General features: G+C 39.2%; 1 protein-coding gene across 1 annotated transcript; it reads left to right on the top strand.

Annotated features, from left to right (window-relative positions):
- Positions 1-8,082: 8,082 nt before the first annotated feature.
- LOC121630429 (golgin subfamily A member 6-like protein 22) lies at positions 8,083-10,087 on the top strand. The gene is made up of 2 exons (XM_041970712.1): positions 8,083-9,772; positions 10,062-10,087. The coding sequence occupies exons 1-2, from the start codon at positions 8,083-8,085 to the stop codon at positions 10,085-10,087; spliced, it is 1,716 nt and encodes a 571-aa protein (XP_041826646.1).
- The last annotated feature ends 7,637 nt before the right edge of the window (positions 10,088-17,724 follow it).

Below are 17,724 nucleotides of genomic sequence, written 5' to 3' on the forward strand. Positions count from 1 at the left end.
CTTTTGGAAAGGCATCCATGACAACCGCCTTGTTTGAGGCAATTTTGTGGAGTTTGATGTTGTAGCATGCTAGAAGGTTTTGAGCTCTCCTCAAAACATCAACTGCTTCTGTCTCTGTAGGAAACGACCATAAAGCATCGTCAACATAAAAGTCTGTTTTGATGAAATGGCATACATCACTGCCAAAGTCCTTTTTGCCTTCTTGTGCTGATCTCCTTAACCCAAAGGTTGCCACCGCAGGCAATGGCCTGTTCCCGAACACGTGCACCCTCATTTGGTATTCCACCACCTCATTTTCAGGATTATTGTCTCTGAACCACAGAAAGCGTAGCATGTCTCTGTGTTCTTCCTGGACATAGAAACAATAAAACATTTGCTTAATGTCTGCAGTTATCGCGACTGGCTCCTTCCTGAACCTGATAAGAACACCCAACAGGCTGTTGGTAAGATTCGGTCCTGGAAGCAAGACATCATTTAGAGACACTCCCTCGAAGCGAGCACTTGCGTCAAAGACAACTCGAATTTTACCTGGCTTGTGTGGGTGGTACACCCCAAAGATGGGAAGGTACCAAACCTCTTTACCCCCTGCTGGTGGTGCTAATTCTGCATGATGATTATCCAAAATCTCTTGCATGAACTCTACAAGTCCTTTTTCATGTCAGGCCTCTTCTGGAACGCACGAAGCAATGATAGAAAGCGCTGGTATGCATGTTCTCTGTTGTTGGGGAGAGGCGTGCGAGGGTTCCGAAATGGTAAGGGTGCTACCCAGCTGCCGGTTTCATCACGATGAAAACCCTTCTCCATCAGCTTCAGAAAAGACAGATCCTCAATGGAAGGTGCAAGCTGGTTATCTCTTTCAGATCTTTGGAAAACCGTATCACCGATGTATCCATTTTGCTGCTCCACATTACAGGTCTGAGGAAGAAAACAGTTCTGCTTGAAACCTTGATCCAGATCCTCTTTGATCTTCAGGACGTTCTCACAAGGGCTCAGGAAGCTAGGACGACCATTGTCCATGTAATATGTCTTAAATGTATTCACTTCCCTTGGTGAGAGAGCTCTATTCAAACATACATCCCCAACAATTACCCATCCAAGGTCGTGTTTCTGGGCAAATGGAGCCTCATTTTGACCATTACACTGCTGACGTACCTTATGCACTTGCAGAATGTCTCGTCCCAACAAGAGCAAGATGTCCGCTGAGTTGTCCAGAGGAGGAATATGGTCAGCTATACCTTGCATGTGAACATAATGGTATGCTACTTCTGGAGTGGGGATTTCTGCTCGGTTGTTTGGCACATTGTTACACTCTATTAGAGTTGGAAGCCTGATACTCATTTCTCCTGTAAGTGGCTCAACAATGTAGTTATGAGCTCTTTTACCAGTCATGTTGACAACTCCAGCACATGTAGTGAGGATGTATGGTAATGAGGGGCCTTTTATATTGAAGGCGTCAAAGAACTCTGTTCTGGCTAATGAAACATTACTTTGATCATCCAGGATCACATACATCCTCTTACTTCTTTCACAATGACCTTGTGGGTATACGTTAACCAGGCATATTGTTGAGCATGACTTCCCACTGAAGCCCTTACCACAAATTTGTGTACACAATGGTTTAGCCTCTGTATCTTGTGCTTCTTCAGACACGATTTCTGGCTCCCCGCCATAATCTTTAGGCGTTCTCAATGACTCCTTTGGCTCCTTATGAGCTGGCCCTGGATGAAGCGCTGTCACGTGATGATCACTTCTGCATTCTGCACACATGATGGGAACATCACAGTTCTTGGCTAAGTGTCTGACAGATGCACAACATCAGAAGCATATGCCTTTATCTCTAAGGAGCTTCTTCCTGTCACCTAAGAGCATAGTTCGTAAGCTCTTGCACTTTTTAAGGGCATGTGGTTCCTTGTGCAGTGGACATATGACATTTGGATCTTCTGCCAGTTTCCCCACCCCTTTAGTTACACTGTTTAATTCCTTATCATAGACATTGGTCTTCTGGACAGAAACTGAATACCTTTGATTCGAATTCTTTGATTTTTCTCCCCTTGGAACAGATACTGTTGATGTGGTAGCATTAAAACTTGGGTCGTTTCGTGCCTTAGCCTCTTGCCTTATGAAGTGACAGAAGACTGAAAAAGGCGGGAATGGTACGTTGTAATCTTCCTTATATTTTGATCCAACAGACATCCATTTGTCCTGCAAGTTGAATGGGAGCTTTTCCACAATAGGACCAATCCCCCTTGCTGTGTCCAGGTAAGTTAGTCCGGGCAAATATCCATCTTGTTTTGCAGCTTCAAGTTCAAGCAACAAATCTCCCAGTTCTCTGAGTTTGTGACTGTCTCGGTTGCCCACCTTCAGAAAGTTATCTATTTTTGCAAACAGAGCGCCCTCTATGGCCTCTGGAGCACCATAACATTCATTCAGTCTTGTCCAGATTAGGTTCAGAGCCATTGAGGGATGATTGATATTGACTGCCTTCATCCTGCGTGCTTGTTGACTTGATTCTGGCCCTAACCACCTTATAAGAAGATCAATCTCTTCATGTGCAGAAAGATCTAAGCCTTTAACAACACTTGCAAATGTCGACTTCCAACTAAGAAAGTTCTCTGGCTGGTCATCAAACCTAATCAAGCCACTTGAAACGAGCTGACTTCTCATCATAAACTTAGCCAGTTCTACTGTACTGTCACGTATACCTGGACTTAATGGTGGATTTGATGCATGTTGAAGCATATCGACTTGCTGCCTGCATCCCATCTTCATTCGTGTTTCTACTGACTGTCGCTGCTCATGAGTGTTGACTGGCTGATAGGTGTTCTTCTGATTTCCAAACTGATCTAGCCTGGAGAGATGAGAATGTGCTTGCTGTAGACTGGGAGAATCACCAATGCCCTGATCTAGAGTATGGTGTTGTGGATTTGTTCTTAAGTCCTTATTAAATCTGTTGTCTGATATACATGGATCGGGTGCACGTCGCTCTTCCAAATGACTGCTGAACTCTTGTGAATGCTTCTCCACATAATCTTTCACCTTGTCATGTGAACTTTGCAGGTTATGCAGCGACTTAAAGTCCGATAAGCTTCCCTTTGAACTTCCATTCGTGGCAGCAGCTTCCATAATGACTGCTTTGGCAATTGCAGCCTCAGCTTCTTTCTCATGCTGAAGCACATCAAACTCTGCGTCCAGACGGGCCTTTTCAATCTTAATCTGCATTTCTTTCCTGCTGAAAGTTGCCCTAGCCTTCGCCGCTTCTGCCTCTGCACGTGCTTTAGCAGCTGCCATGCTGACAGACGACTGACGTGAATGTATGGATGTATGTGTAGACTGGGCACGTGACTTCTTAGATTCATCCTCAGCTATCTCCGCATTATTTCCTTCATTGGGTGATTGCTTCACTGATGAGGCTGACCGCTGAGAGGTTGCCATTTTACTTTACTGTTCTCGTCTACACGAAACAGAAAGCTTAACTCATCCCTTCAAAGAGTCCCTCCAATGAACAGGCCGTGTGTTGTACTTGGCAGGGAATTTATTGAAGAAAAGGTAAAGCTGAAACACACAGTAACATTAATAAGCATATGAATATTGTAGGCTATGCAGACTAATGCATAATGCTAACAGTCACTTAAAACATGCCAGTAATGCAAGCTAACCTTGAGTCATCAAAGATTGACACAATCAAATATAACATAAAATAACATCTATTGTCCCATATAATCTTAAAATAACCATCATCTTGCAATTAAACTTAAATAAACTTACCGGCAATGCCCCAAAACCTCCGAGGATAAAGGATGGATGCGGATTCTTAGATTCCCCACATGAGCGCTCTACAAATACAAAATGGCTGACTAACCACTCGGCAGGAAGAGGATGTTGTGCCTTTACCAAAATAAAGGTAGGTACTTCAAAATAAAATGCACATTATGTACATGACCTACTGGTTACATTAGAAAATCAGAAGCAAACAGTGAAATAAATTAGGTTGGCTCAGAAACAAAAGATAGCAGGACCTCACATGGTATATTTTATTATATGAATTGAATGTATTACGGTCACAAGAGAACCACTGTGGAGATTTACAGCCAAACATTGTCTGGGAGCAGTCTTTAAAATTAAATAATCACATTTTAAAAGGTAGAACTTTATCTAATAAGACCCCCTTTTCAGAGACCCATGGTATTGTATGGTATGGTATGGTATGGTATGGTAAGGTAAGATATAAGATTCAAGATTCAAAGATTCAAAGCGTTTATTGTCACATGCACAGTAAGGAAACAGGTTTCACTGTACAGTGAAATTCTTGCTTTGCCGTCCACACCGAATGCCATAAATATTCAAAGTAAGTAGAAAAGACTAATTTAAGAAGAGCATGCAGAAGAGTAAACATAAATATAAACTATAGGTAAAATATAAGTAAAGTAAAGTAATCTATGTACATAATGTGCAGCGTGCTACATAAACTGTGCAACATTCAGCATTGAATGATTAATTGTGCAACAAAAAAAGAACTGTCATGAGGTAGACGGTATGATACATGTGCAAATACTGAATAATAATAATAATAAGGTGCATTGATAATGTAAACAGTCAGTATGTGTAAATGTACAGTCCATTGTTACAGACTCCAGTCTGCTCTTAACTGTTAAGGAGTCTGATGGCTGAGGGAAAGAAAGAGTTTCTGCATCTGCTAGTCCTGCATTTCACACTCCTGTACCTCCGGCCTGACGGGAGGAGAGTGAACAGTCCATATTGAGGGTGGGTGGGGTCTTTGATGATGGAGGCAGCTCTCCTGTGGACTCTGCGCTGGTAGATGCTCTGCAGAGAGGGAAGGGGAGTCCTGGTGATCTTAGATGCAGTCTTCACCACTCTCTGCAGGCGTTTGCAGTCCGTGACAGTAGAGCTGCCGTACCACACGGTGATGCAGCTGGTCAGGATTGACTCAACGAGGAAGCTGTAGAAGTTGCTGAGGATCTTCGGTGACATGTTGAACTTCCTCAGCCTCCTCAGGAAGTACAGCCACTGCTGAGCCTTCTTCACAAGCTGTGTGGTGTTAAGTGTCCTGGTGAGGTCCTCACTGATGTGGACCCCCAGATATTTGAAGCTGCTCACCCTCTCCACTTCCAGCCTGCGGATAAGCAGTGGATGATGAGGGTTCCTCTCCTTCCTCATGTCCACTATCATCTCCTTGGTCTTGTCTGTGTTGAGGGTGAGATTGTTGTCCTCACACCACGTCACCAGAGAGGCCACCTCCCTCCTGTAGGCTGCTTCGTCCCCACCTGTGATGCGTCCTATCACAGCTGTGTCGTCTGCAAACGTCAGGATGATGTTGTCCTTGTGGGAGGCTGCACAGTCGTGGGTGAACAGGGTGTAGAGGATGGGACTGAGAACACACCCCTGTGGTGTGCCAACGTTTGTGATGATACTGGCTGAGGTTCTGTTCCCTATCCTGACAGACTGAGGCCTGCCAGTCAGAAAGTCCAGAAGCCAGTCACAGAGGATGGGGTGTAGTCCGAGGGAGAACAGTTTGTGGGTGAGCTTGTGAGGGATGACCGTATTGAATGCAGAGCTGTAGTCAATAAAGAGCATCCTGATGTAGGAGTCTTTATTCTCCAGGTGTGAGAGGGAGATGTGCACTGCAGCGGCGATGGCATCTGAGGTGGACCTGTTGGGCCGGTAGGCGTACTGCAGGGGGTCCAGTGTGACCGGTATGCAGCTCTGAATGTGGGTCAGCATCACTCTCTCGAAGCACTTCATAAGGATACTGGCCTGTAGTCACTCAGGCATGAGGGGGGGCACTTCTTGGGAAGAGGGACAATGGTGGTGGTCTTGAAGCAGGAGGGAACAGTTCTCTGGGTAAGGGAGAGGTTGAATATGGAGGTGAGAACGTCTGTTAGCTCGTTGGGACATGCTCTGAGGGCTTGTCCAGGGATGTTGTCTGGCCCCGCCGCTTTGCGTGGGTTGATCCTCCTCAGGGCTTTGTTTACCTGGGCTGGTGAGACAACTGGTGAGGGGGAGGGGGGTGTGGAGGTCCAGGTGTCTGTGTCACTCCTCTCTGTGTGGGGGGAGGGGGTCTCAAAGCGGGTGTACAATGTGTTGAGTGGGTGTAGAATGTGTTGAGCGGGTGTAGAATGTGTTGAAGCGGGTGTAGAATGTGTTGAGCGGGTGTAGAATGTGTTGAAACATTCACATTCACATGTCTGTGAAATGTGTGATTTAAAATACTTAATGAATATGTTTTAGGGCAATAATTTTAAAATAAATGTCTGAAGCAATCCTAGTTACAGGAGTTTTGATATGACTGTCAACAAGTCCAGTGTTAAAGACACTTAAATTCCTGTTACATTCCTCCCGTTGCTGTGTTCACTGTAGGCAGGAAGCTCCACGATCCACATCATTAATTACAAAGTTTGCAAATGGAATGAAATCATTGAGATCTGGCTGGGCTTAGTGGGAGGGGCTGAGTTGTAGCATCAAAACCACTAATAGAATGGAATCGTCTTTATGACAACATTTTCTAGAATTCTGCTGCTGGTTCTATTAGTGTTACACATTCAACAATAAGTTATTTGTTCATATTGTATCGACACACAAGTATTTACTGCACAAGTATCTACGGATCTATAGAAAGCGTACAAACAAACCTGAGTCTATCACAGACAACAAACATCTACAACAGAGTACAGTCTACTACTGGCACGTTGTAAGTAGCTGAACATAAGTGCACTAATAATGTCTTCATTTAAGAAAGAAATTTATATGCTTAATGATGATTTAAGTCATATAACTGTCAACAATAAGAGACTGTGTGTTTGTGTCATCAAACTATCTGCAGCAACATGCTACAGATGGCTTTATGTCTCTGTTGTAAGATTTTCTTTACAGTTTAGTGTCAATGATTGTAAGATTTGTGCATCTTGTAACACAGAACGATATAAACAGATGATCTGTGGGAGAAAAACATGTACAAATTGTTGTAAATGTATTTTGTTTTCTGTTTAGGTCATTTTAATTTTATAATACAAGTTACAGCATTTACTTTTAACTGGTGAAAACAGGTCAAAGTATAAATCAAACCGAGGTCTGCAAATTTTTACACATTCATTTACAGATGTCCATTAAATCTTCAAGGATGGATTCATCAATAAACTAAAATGCCTCTGTCCCACATTTTACACACTTAAATAAATATGCAATGGAAATGCTCAGTTTGATTAAGCAGTCAGATTGTTGCAAGCTTTCTGTGTCTGCAACCAAACTTTAAACCATGTGGAGAAGTACCTCCATAGCTGTGGAGAGATGATGACCCCCGTTAGCTATTAGATAAATCTGGTTGATTGATCAAACAGCATCTTCATTAACTATTCATTTGGGCATGTAAAAGCTTCTTATTTGCACATTTGAATTTGGAGCCAATAAATTTGTTTCAAACTTGTGGACATGTTGAAGTGTACCTATTGTTACACATTCAAATATAGTTAAAAAACAAAAACAAAACAAAAAGAAACAACATGTATCAGTAACAAAATTTATGTCTCTGTCACAGCGTCATTAGAAACCAAACAATAACAGAAGTAAATGAAAAGTAAATTGAATTACAACATTGAAATACTCTTTTTATATCACTAGACAGAAGGCAATAGCGTCTCATAGCTTTCCTTATTTGCCACTTTCATAGTTTGAATCATCAGATTCTGCTGATCTGTCTGGGTGGGACATGATGATATAGTATGATGAGGATAATGAAGAGATCTCATGGTCACTTTTGTTTGTATGTCCTTGTTTTGGATTATGCAAAAACCTTTTGAGCCAAGTTATGAAACTTATTGGAGAGTTGGGGTATGAGCAAAAGAAAAAGCATCTGTCTCTGAATGATTGGCCTGTAGGTGGAACCCTGCTGGTTAGCGCCAGGCCACTGTTTGTGATGAAGGGTTATTTGGGTTTTAATGAAAGAGCCATTTTGATTGTTTTAAAAATAAAAATGTTCAGATATTCTTGTCATAACTCGTTGTACTACTCCAAACTGCATTTAAACGAACATTTATCTCTTCTGCTCTCACAGTCATCATTTTTGGCAAAATGGAACGAAGAGGTCGGCCTGGAGGCCGGGGAGGATTCACTGGATCCGACCAAAACGTCTTCCAAGACCGTGCTGAGCTCAGAAAGTCCTTGGATGCTGCTGTGTCTGAAAACAACTATCTCAGACAGTACACCAACAATCTATGGCGTCGCATGCGTGACCTTCTGGATGAAAGAGACCAGCTCCAACAGACCGATGAGCACAAAGTCTCCACAGCGAGCCAGTCTGAGTCTGACCTGAATCCAAAGGAGGACAAGAAGCAAGACTGGGACGCTGTCAAAAAGCAGATGGAGCAAGACAGAGGAGAAATTGAGCAGGCAAAGAAAGCGCTTGAGGAGACCAAGAAGGTCCTCCAGATGGAGAAGGAACATCTAAATGAAGAGAAGAAGAACCTGGAAGCTGACAGACAACATTTAGAGGAGATCAAAGCTAAAGTGAAGAAAGCCTTCCAGACAGAGCCTGGCCTCAACACACCAGAGGACAAGAAACAAGACTGGGAGACTGTTTTAAAACAGCTGGAGGACGACAGAAAAGAAATCCAGGAGACAAAGAAAGTACTTGAGAATACCAAGACAACTCTGGAGATGGAGAAGGAACATCTGAAGGAAGAGAAGAAGCAACTGGAAGCTGACAGACAACATTTAGAGGAGGTGAAAGCAAAAGTGAAGGAGGCCATCCAGAAAGTCAAAGAGGAAAAGAAAAAAATCAAACAGGAGAAACAAATGAAGAACAAGACTGAGGACAAGCAAAGCTTGGAGAATGAAAAGACAGCCCTGAAAGCAGAGAAACAAACTTTGCAGGTGGAGGCAAAGAAAATGGAAGATCATCATAAAAGAATCTTAGAAGAAAACGAAAATTTAGAAAAACAGAGGTACAAGATGGAGCAGGAAAAAAAAGCTCTGCAGGAGGAACAAGAAAAGCTGGAGGAAATAAAGCAAGACCTGCAGGAGAAGAAGAAAGAATCTGAGGAGACTTCAAAACAACTAGAACAAGAAAAGCAAGAACTCCAGGAGCAAATGAAAATATTGGAGGAAAAACAGCACGACCTTCAACTCCAACAGGAAGCTTTTCAGCATGACCTCAAACTTGAAGAGGAGCAGAAAGAAAATTTGCAGCAAGAGGCAAAGAAAATCAGAGAGAGTCAGAAAATCCTCCAAGAACAAGAGGATGATTTAAAAGAACAAAGGGACAAAGTGGAGCAGATAAAGACAGCCCTGCAGGATGCACAGAAAAAGTTGGAGGAAAAACATGAAGACCTGCAAGAAAAGACAAGACATTTCGAGGAGACTGTAAAAAAACTGGATCAAGAAAAAAAAGAAGTTCAAGAGCAAATGAAACTGGTTGAGGAAAACCGCCACCAACTTGAACTCCAAAAGAAAGACTTTCAGCAGTGTGTCAAACAAGTTGAGGAGGAAACATCTAAACTGATGGAAGTAGATGAGAAAAACAAGGAGATGGATAAAAAGCTGCAGGAGAAAGAGTTTGAGCTAAACCAGTACAAGAACAGACTGGAGCAGGAGTCTAAAGAGATGGAGGAAGAGAAGAAGAAGCTGCAGGTGGAGAGACAAAACGTGGAAGAGAAGAAAGCAGAGCTACAGAATCTCTGCCAGGATAACAGTGTGAAACCAGACCTACCAGAGCTAGCCACTGAGACAAAGAGCAAAAAGGGAAAGAAAGAAAAGAAGAAGAAAGAAAAGGACGAGAAAAAAGAGGAAAACAATCAGAAAGCTGCAAAGAAAAAGCGTGGCTTCTTTAGCTGGTTCAAAAGGTCTAAGAGAGACAGCAACAAGCAGGTGGAGGAGGCTCCTGGTTGTTCAACTTGGACTGAATAATCTGCAACTCTTCTATCCATCCATCTCTCCATAAAGAAGAGAATATTTATTGTGAAGAGAATAAATTAATCTTAACAAACCCCCCACCCCACCCTCAAAAACCCCAAAATTCTCTTTGCATACCACATTCATGTCCATGTTTGCAGCTGTCTCTGTAGACACACGACTATGAAAGTTTCCCTCAGTTTTATTCATCTGCTCCCTCACTGTTCTCTCCACTGTGCGCTGCCACACACCTGTTCACGCGCTCTCAGTGCACCGCCTGCGTCAACACGCTTGCTCAACTATTGGTTGGAATTGTAGCTATAAATGTGGCACAATTCCAGCCAATCACAGGCTCGGATAAAGTCAGCTGGTTGGCTTCTTCGTTGCATCGCGATAACACTGTAAATATTTCTATCTAAGTCAAGAGGAGTTGTTAGTTTGAAACTTCACTACAACAACTCTTGATTTTGAGATGATTTGTTCCAGTGTTACGGTGGTGCAGCCAAGCAGCTGATCAGGATAACTTTGTCCCTGTGATTGGTTGGAGTTGTGGTACGTTTGTAGAGCTTCCCCAAGTTGAGAGATGTCAGTGTTGACAGAACAGAGCACAGGCTGGACACTGTGAGCATGTGCACAGGTGTGTGGCAGCGTGCAGAGGAGAGAACAGTGAGGAAGCAGATGAATTAAACTGAGGGAAACATTTATGCTCTTGAATGTACACAGATACAAAACAAACATGGAAATTAAATGTGGTTGCACAAAATTTAGTTTTGTTTGCAGATTAATTTGTTCCTTCCAAAAATATTTTTCTTCACATTGTAACAGATGTACCTGCAAGAGATATTTACCTGCACTCAGACTGACTCTGCTTGCTCAGGAATAAGGAACATTCATAACACCAACAGCCATCGTTCCCTCTACCTAATTCATCCTCAGATCCAGTCTCCTTTAAGCCCTCATGTTGTCTCCGTACCTCCTCTATTATCCCTTTCTGGGGAACCGCTACGTCCTCTTCTTATTTGTTTTTCTCCTGTGAAGCTGTCTTATATTTTCAAATCTGCTTTCAGTCAACATGAATGGTCTGAATCTCTGTATAAATTCAGCCAAATAAATGACATTTGCATTAATTCTGCCTGTTAACTGTTATAATTGTTGCGTGAATGTGGTTATTATTCATGAAGGACTGAACTCTACTATCCCAGATTAATCTTTTTCTTTAACTAAACAGTCATTATATTCGTTCTTAGACTGCTTATAAGCAACATACCTGAATGTAAAGTGTTCTAAACTGAAAATGAAACATTTCATGGATTTCACCAATGACTTATTTTAGCAGACTTTAACTTGATTCATGTCTCTCTATAAGATTATAAAATGATTCACTTATTTATTTCTCACATTCAAGATTATGTGAACCTTCCCAACAAGCATGTTAAAAAAATAACACAATTCAGGAATATTTTATCCATCATATGCATCCAAATCTGAAATGAGCTAATTCTTTCTTCCTGTATTACAATCACCACGATGCATTTGACTCATATGAAATGTAGACAAATAGGAAATTATATCCATGTCTAAGAACACCAAATAATCAAAGCCTCAAAAGAACAATGACTGCATGGTAAAGATAAACAAAGGGTTGATCATAAATAGAGTTAAAATAGATCCTGATTTAATGCTTTTCACCTCATTAGTTTGAAGACTTTAATCCGAGGAGGTGAGTGAACGACAGTGTGACTGACTGCGGTTGCTCTCTTAAAAACTTGGGGTAACTAGGAGGAAGAAAAACTAGGAGGAAAAAAAACTTTAGTTTATACTGTTTTCCCTACGAAACTGAAGCACTTCATTCATCAATGCTTTGATTGTAAGATGTCTTTGAGAAAAAAAAACTTTGTTGTTGTTAAAAAGTCAGTGGGGCTTATAAGCATCAACTTGCTTGTCATAATGCACTAATGATTTTGGGTCCCAGGAAAAGAAACTGAAGTGGGCCCCCGTCTGAAAATTTTGATATTGTAATACATAAAATGAACAATTTTAATGCTATTTTGACCATCATACCTATATTTGTGAAAAGAAAAACAGGACAGTAAAGTTACTTGGTCGGGGAAGCACTAAAAATACAATGAAGTTTATTTAGATTCAATTATTTGCTGCAAGACGGACACTTTATATTTAAAAACCCATCTATCTTTTTTTTTAAATACTTAAACAATTATCTCAAGATCAATTAGTTAAAATACAAAACTTAAATACAAAATAACCTCTTCCATGAAAATGAAATGCATTTATAATTTGTGGAGAAACAAATCAAATCCCAGCCTAAGACCATCAAAAACAACATAGCCACTTGTTTTTTATACTTTATTGTATTATGATCATTAAACATTATGACTGAACAAGAGGCAATAAAAAATTAATAAATAAAAACTAATAAAATCAGAAGCAAATAGTGAAATAAATTAGGTAGGTTCAGAAACAAAAGATAGCAGGACCTCACATGGTATATTTTATTATATGAATTGAATGTATTACAGTCACAAGCAAACCACTGTGGAGATTTACAGCCAAACAATGTCTGGGAGCATCTTTGGCATCTTCGCTGCATCGCGATAACACTGGAAAAATTTCTATCTAAGTCAAGAGGAGTTGTTAGTTTGAAACTTCACTACAACAACTCTTGATTTTGAGATGATTTGTTCCAGTGTTACGGTGGTGCAGCCAAGCAGCTGATCAGGATAACTTTGTCCCTGTGATTGGTTGGAGTTGTGGTACGTTTGTAGCGCTTCCCCAAGTTGAGAGATGTCAGTGTTGACAGAACAGAGCACAGGCTGGACACTGTGAGCATGTGCACAGGTGTGTGGCAGCGTGCAGAGGAGAGAACAGTGAGGAAGCAGATGAATGAAACTGAGGGAAACATTTATGCTCGTGAATGTACACAGATACAAAACAAACATGGAAATTAAATGTGGTTGCACAAAATTTAATTTTGTTTGCAGATTAATTTGTTCCTTCCAAAAATATTTTTCTTCACATTGTAACAGATGTACCTGCAAGAGATATTTACCTGCACTCAGACTGACTCTGCTTGCTCAGGAATAAGGAACAATCATAACACCAACAGCCATCGTTCCCTCTACCTAATTCATCCTCAGATCCAGTCTCCTTTAAGCCCTCATGTTGTCTCCGTACCTCCTCTATTATCCCTTTCTGGGGAACCGCTACGTCCTCTTCTTATTTGTTTTTCTCCTGTGAAGCTGTCTTATATTTTCAAATCTGCTTTCAGTCAACATGAATGGTCTGAATCTCTGTATAAATTCAGCCAAATAAATGACATTTGCATTAATTCTGCCTGTTAACTGTTATAATTGTTGTGTGAATGTGGTTATTATTCATGAAGGACTGAACTCTACTATCCCAGATTAATCTTTTTCTTTCACTAAACAGTCATTATGACATATGACAGAATAAAGTCCTTTCAACAATTACAAAATGAATTTAATCTCCCACAAACTCAGTTTTTCCAATATCTACAAATAAGAAGTTATTTAAACTCCATTCCATATTACCAAACGGGTAAGAAAATAAATGCTCTAGATGATCTGTTACTGGGAAAAAGACTTTGGGTCTCAACTGGATGACCAGATATGGAGTAAAGTATTGATAAATGCAAGACATACTACAAGATCTAATAAATCCTATGAAACACAATATAAAATTATTAATAAACTGCATGTGACTCCTGTAATTCGGAGTAAGTATGATAATACATGTACCAAAATATGTCAAAAATGTCAAAAAGAAACAGGAACTTACTTTCACCTAATTTGGTCATGTCCTATCATTACTTCATTCTGGTCTTCAGTCCTTGTGGAAATTGAGAAATATACTGGTGTCAAACTGCCAATGGACCCAAAGTACTGTATTCTTGGTATTAACAGACTATCGATCAAAGAAACAAAGTTACTGTCTATAATGTTGTATGCCGCTCGCCTATCTATACTTCATGTCTGGATAAAAGACCACCCTCCTACATTATCTTTGTGGCATGAAAAACTGATGACACTATTACCATATGAAAGACTGTACAGTGTAATGGATGCATCTATGGACAATGTTGTAAAAGACTGGTCACCCGTGAGTGTGTATTTTGGTTCTGAATGGAAGACAATAACGTGCATAAACATGAACAGACAATAAGAGACAAAAATATCCCCCTGTATGTAACATACTCTTGAGGATTTTTGTGACAAGAAAGGTGTATTGTGTACTGAGTAAAAAAAATTTCAACATAACACAAAAAAGTTTAAAAAATAAACACAAACACCTTTTATCACTCCTCAATATGTATTCATATACTTTATAATTTTATTTAATTATTTACGTATTTCTATTTCTTTGTATGTACGAGGGAAGTGGGATGGGTGGAGACAGATTATCGCATTTTCTTTCTATTATTTATCTATATGTTTTCTTTTCTGTTTTGTTATAATTTAATCAAAATACTTGAAAACAAAGAGTTTAAAAAAATGAAAAAAAAAAAACAAAAAAAAAAGTCATTATATTCGTTCTTAGACTGCTTATAAGCAACATACCTGAATGTAAAGGTTTCTAATCTGAAAATGAAACATTTCATGGATTTCATCAATGACTTATTTTAGCAGACTTTAACTTGATTCATGTCTCTCTATAAGATTATTAAATGATTCACTTATTTATTTATTTCTCACATTCAAGATTATGTGAACCTTCCCAACAAGCATGTTAAAAATAACACAATTCAGGAATATTTTATCCATCATATGCATCCAAATCTGAAATGAGCTAATTCTTTCTTCCTGTATTACAATCACCACGATGCATTTGACTCATATGAAATGTAGACAAATAGGAAATTATATCCATGTCTAAGAACACCAAATAATCAAAGCCTCAAAAGAACAATGACTGCATGGTAAAGAATAAACAAAGGGTTGATCATAAATAGAGTTAAAATAGATCCTGATTTAATGCTTTTCACCTCATTAGTTTGAAGACTTTAATCCGAGGAGGTGCGTGAACGTCAGTGTGACTGACTGCGGTTGCTCTCTTAAAAACTTGGGGTAACTAGGAGGAAGAAAAACTAGGAGGAAAAAAAACTTTAGTTTATACTGTTTTCCTTATGAAACTGAAGCACTTCATTCATCAATGCTTTGATTGTAAGATGTCTGTGAGAAAAAAAGCTTTGTTGTTGTTAAAAAGTCAGTGGGGCTTATAAGCATCAACTTGCTTGTCATAATGCACTAATGATTTTGGGCCCCAGGAAAAGAAACTGAAGTGGGCCCCCGTCTGAAAATTTTGATACTGTAATACATAAAATGAGCAATTTTAATGGTATTTTGACCATCTTACCTATATTTGTGAAAAGAAAAACATGACAGTAAAGTTACTTGGTAGGGGAAGCACTAAAAATACAATGAAGTTTATTTAGATTCAATTATTTGCTGCAAGACGGATACTTTATATTTAAAAACCCATCTATCTTTTTTGTTAAATACTTAAACAATTATCTCAAGATCAATTAGTTAAAATACAAAACTTAAATACAAAATAACCTCTTCCATGAAAATGAAATGCATTTATAATTTGTGGAGAAACAAATCAAATTCCAGCTAAAGGACCATCAAAAACAACATAGCCACTTGTTTTTTATGATTTATTGTATTATGATCATTAAACATTATGACTGAACAAGAGGCAACAAAAAATTAATAAACAAAAACAAATAAAATCAGAAGTAAATAGTGAAATTAATTAGGTAGGCTCAGAAACAGAAAATAGCAGGACCTCACATGGTATATTTTATTATATAAATTGAATGTGTTACGGTCACAAGAGAACCACTGTGGAGATTTACAGCCAAACAATGTCTGGGAGCGTCTTTAAAATTAAATAATCACAATTTAAAAGGTAGAACTTTGTCTAATAAGACCCCCTTTTCAGAGACACATGTTATGGTATGGTATGGTATGGTATGGTATGGTATGGTATGGTATGGTATGGTATGGTACGGTATGGTATAACACAGAAACATTCACATTCTGCACACATGTGACACATGTGTGACTTAAAATACTTAATGAATATGTTTTAGGGCAATAATTTTAAAATAAATGTCTGAAGCAATCCTAGCTACATGAGTTTTCATGTGACTGTCAACAAGTCCAGTGTTAAAGACACTTAAATTCCTGTTACATTCCTCCCGTTGCTGTGTTCACTGTAGGCAGGAAGCTCCACGATCCACATCTTTAATTACAAAGTTTGCAAATGGAATGAAATCATTGAGATCTGGCTGGGCTTAGTGGGAGGGGCTGAGTTGTAGCATCAAAACCACTAATAGAATGGAATAGTCTTTATTACAACATTTTCTAGAACTCTGCTGCTGGTTCTATTCGTGTTACACATTCAACAATAAGTTATTTGTTCATATTGTATCGACACACAAGTATTTACTGCACAAGTATCTACGGATCTATAGAAAGCGTACAAACAAACCTGAGTCTATCACAGACAACAAACATCTACAACAGAGTACAGTCTACTACTGGCACGTTGTAAGTAGCTGAACGTAAGTGCACTAATAATGTCTTCATTTAAGAAAGAAGTTTATATGCTTAATGATGATTTAAGTCATATAACTGTCAACAATAAGAGACTGTGTGTTTGTGTCATGAAACTATCTGCAGCAACATGCTACAGATGGCTTTATGTCTCTGTTGTAAGATTTTCTTTACAGTTTAGTGTCAATGATTGTAAGATTTGTGCATCTTGTAACACAGAACGATATAAACAGATGATCAGTGGGAGAAAAACATGTACAAATTGTTGTAAATGTATTTTGTTTTCTGTTTAGGTCATTTTAATTTTATAATACAAGTTACAGCATTTACTTTTAACTGGTGAAAACAGGTCAAAGTATAAATCAAACCGAGGTCTGCAAATTTTTACACATTCATTTACAGATGTCCATTAAATCTTCAAGGATGGATTCATCAATAAACTAAAATGCCTCTGTCCCACATTTTACACACTTAAATAAATATGCAATGGAAATGCTCAGTTTGATTAAGCAGTCAGATTGTTGCAAGCTTTCTGTGTCTGCAACCAAACTTTAAACCATGTGGAGAAGTACCTCCATAGCTGTGGAGAGATGATGACCCCCGTTAGCTATTAGATAAATCTGGTTGATTGATCAAACAGCATCTTCATTAACTATTCATTTGGGCATGTAAAAGCTTCTTATTTGCACATTTGAATTTGGAGCCAATAAATTTGTTTCAAACTTGTGGACATGTTGAAGTGTACCTGTTGTTACACATTCAAATATAGTTAAAAAAGAAAAACAAAACAAAAAGAAACAACATGTATCAGTAACAAAATTTATGTCTCTGTCACAGCGTCATTAGAAACCAAACAATAACAGAAGTAAATGAAAAGTAAATTAAATTACAACACTGAAATACTGCTTTTATATCACTAGACAGAAGGCAATAGCGTCTCATAGCTTTCCTTATTTGCCACTTTCATAGTTTGAATCATCAGATTCTGCTGAACTGTCTGGGTGGGACATGATGATATAGTATGATGAGGATAATGAAGAGATCTCATGGTCGCTTTTGTTTGTATGTCCTTGTTTTGGATTATGCAAAAACCTTTTGAGCCAAGTTATGAAACTTATTGGAGAGTTGGGGTATGAGCAAAAGAAAAAGCATCTGTCTCTGAATGATTGGCCTGTAGGTGGAACCCTGCTGGTTAGCGCCAGGCCACTGTTTGTGATGAAGGGTT

Source organism: Melanotaenia boesemani, chromosome 19, assembly GCF_017639745.1.
Source record: "Melanotaenia boesemani isolate fMelBoe1 chromosome 19, fMelBoe1.pri, whole genome shotgun sequence".
NCBI classification, from domain to species: Eukaryota; Metazoa; Chordata; class Actinopteri; order Atheriniformes; family Melanotaeniidae; genus Melanotaenia; species Melanotaenia boesemani.

Excerpts from the sequence above, each read along its gene's own strand:
- LOC121630429 (XM_041970712.1), top strand. The coding sequence starts at position 8,083 with ATGGAACGAAGAGGTCGGCCTGGAGGCCGGGGAGGATTCACTGGATCC. Across the intron at positions 9,773-10,061 it reads AAAGAAAGAAAAGAAGAAGA|CTGTCTCTGTAGACACACGA; the intron begins AAGAAAAGGACG and ends CCATGTTTGCAG.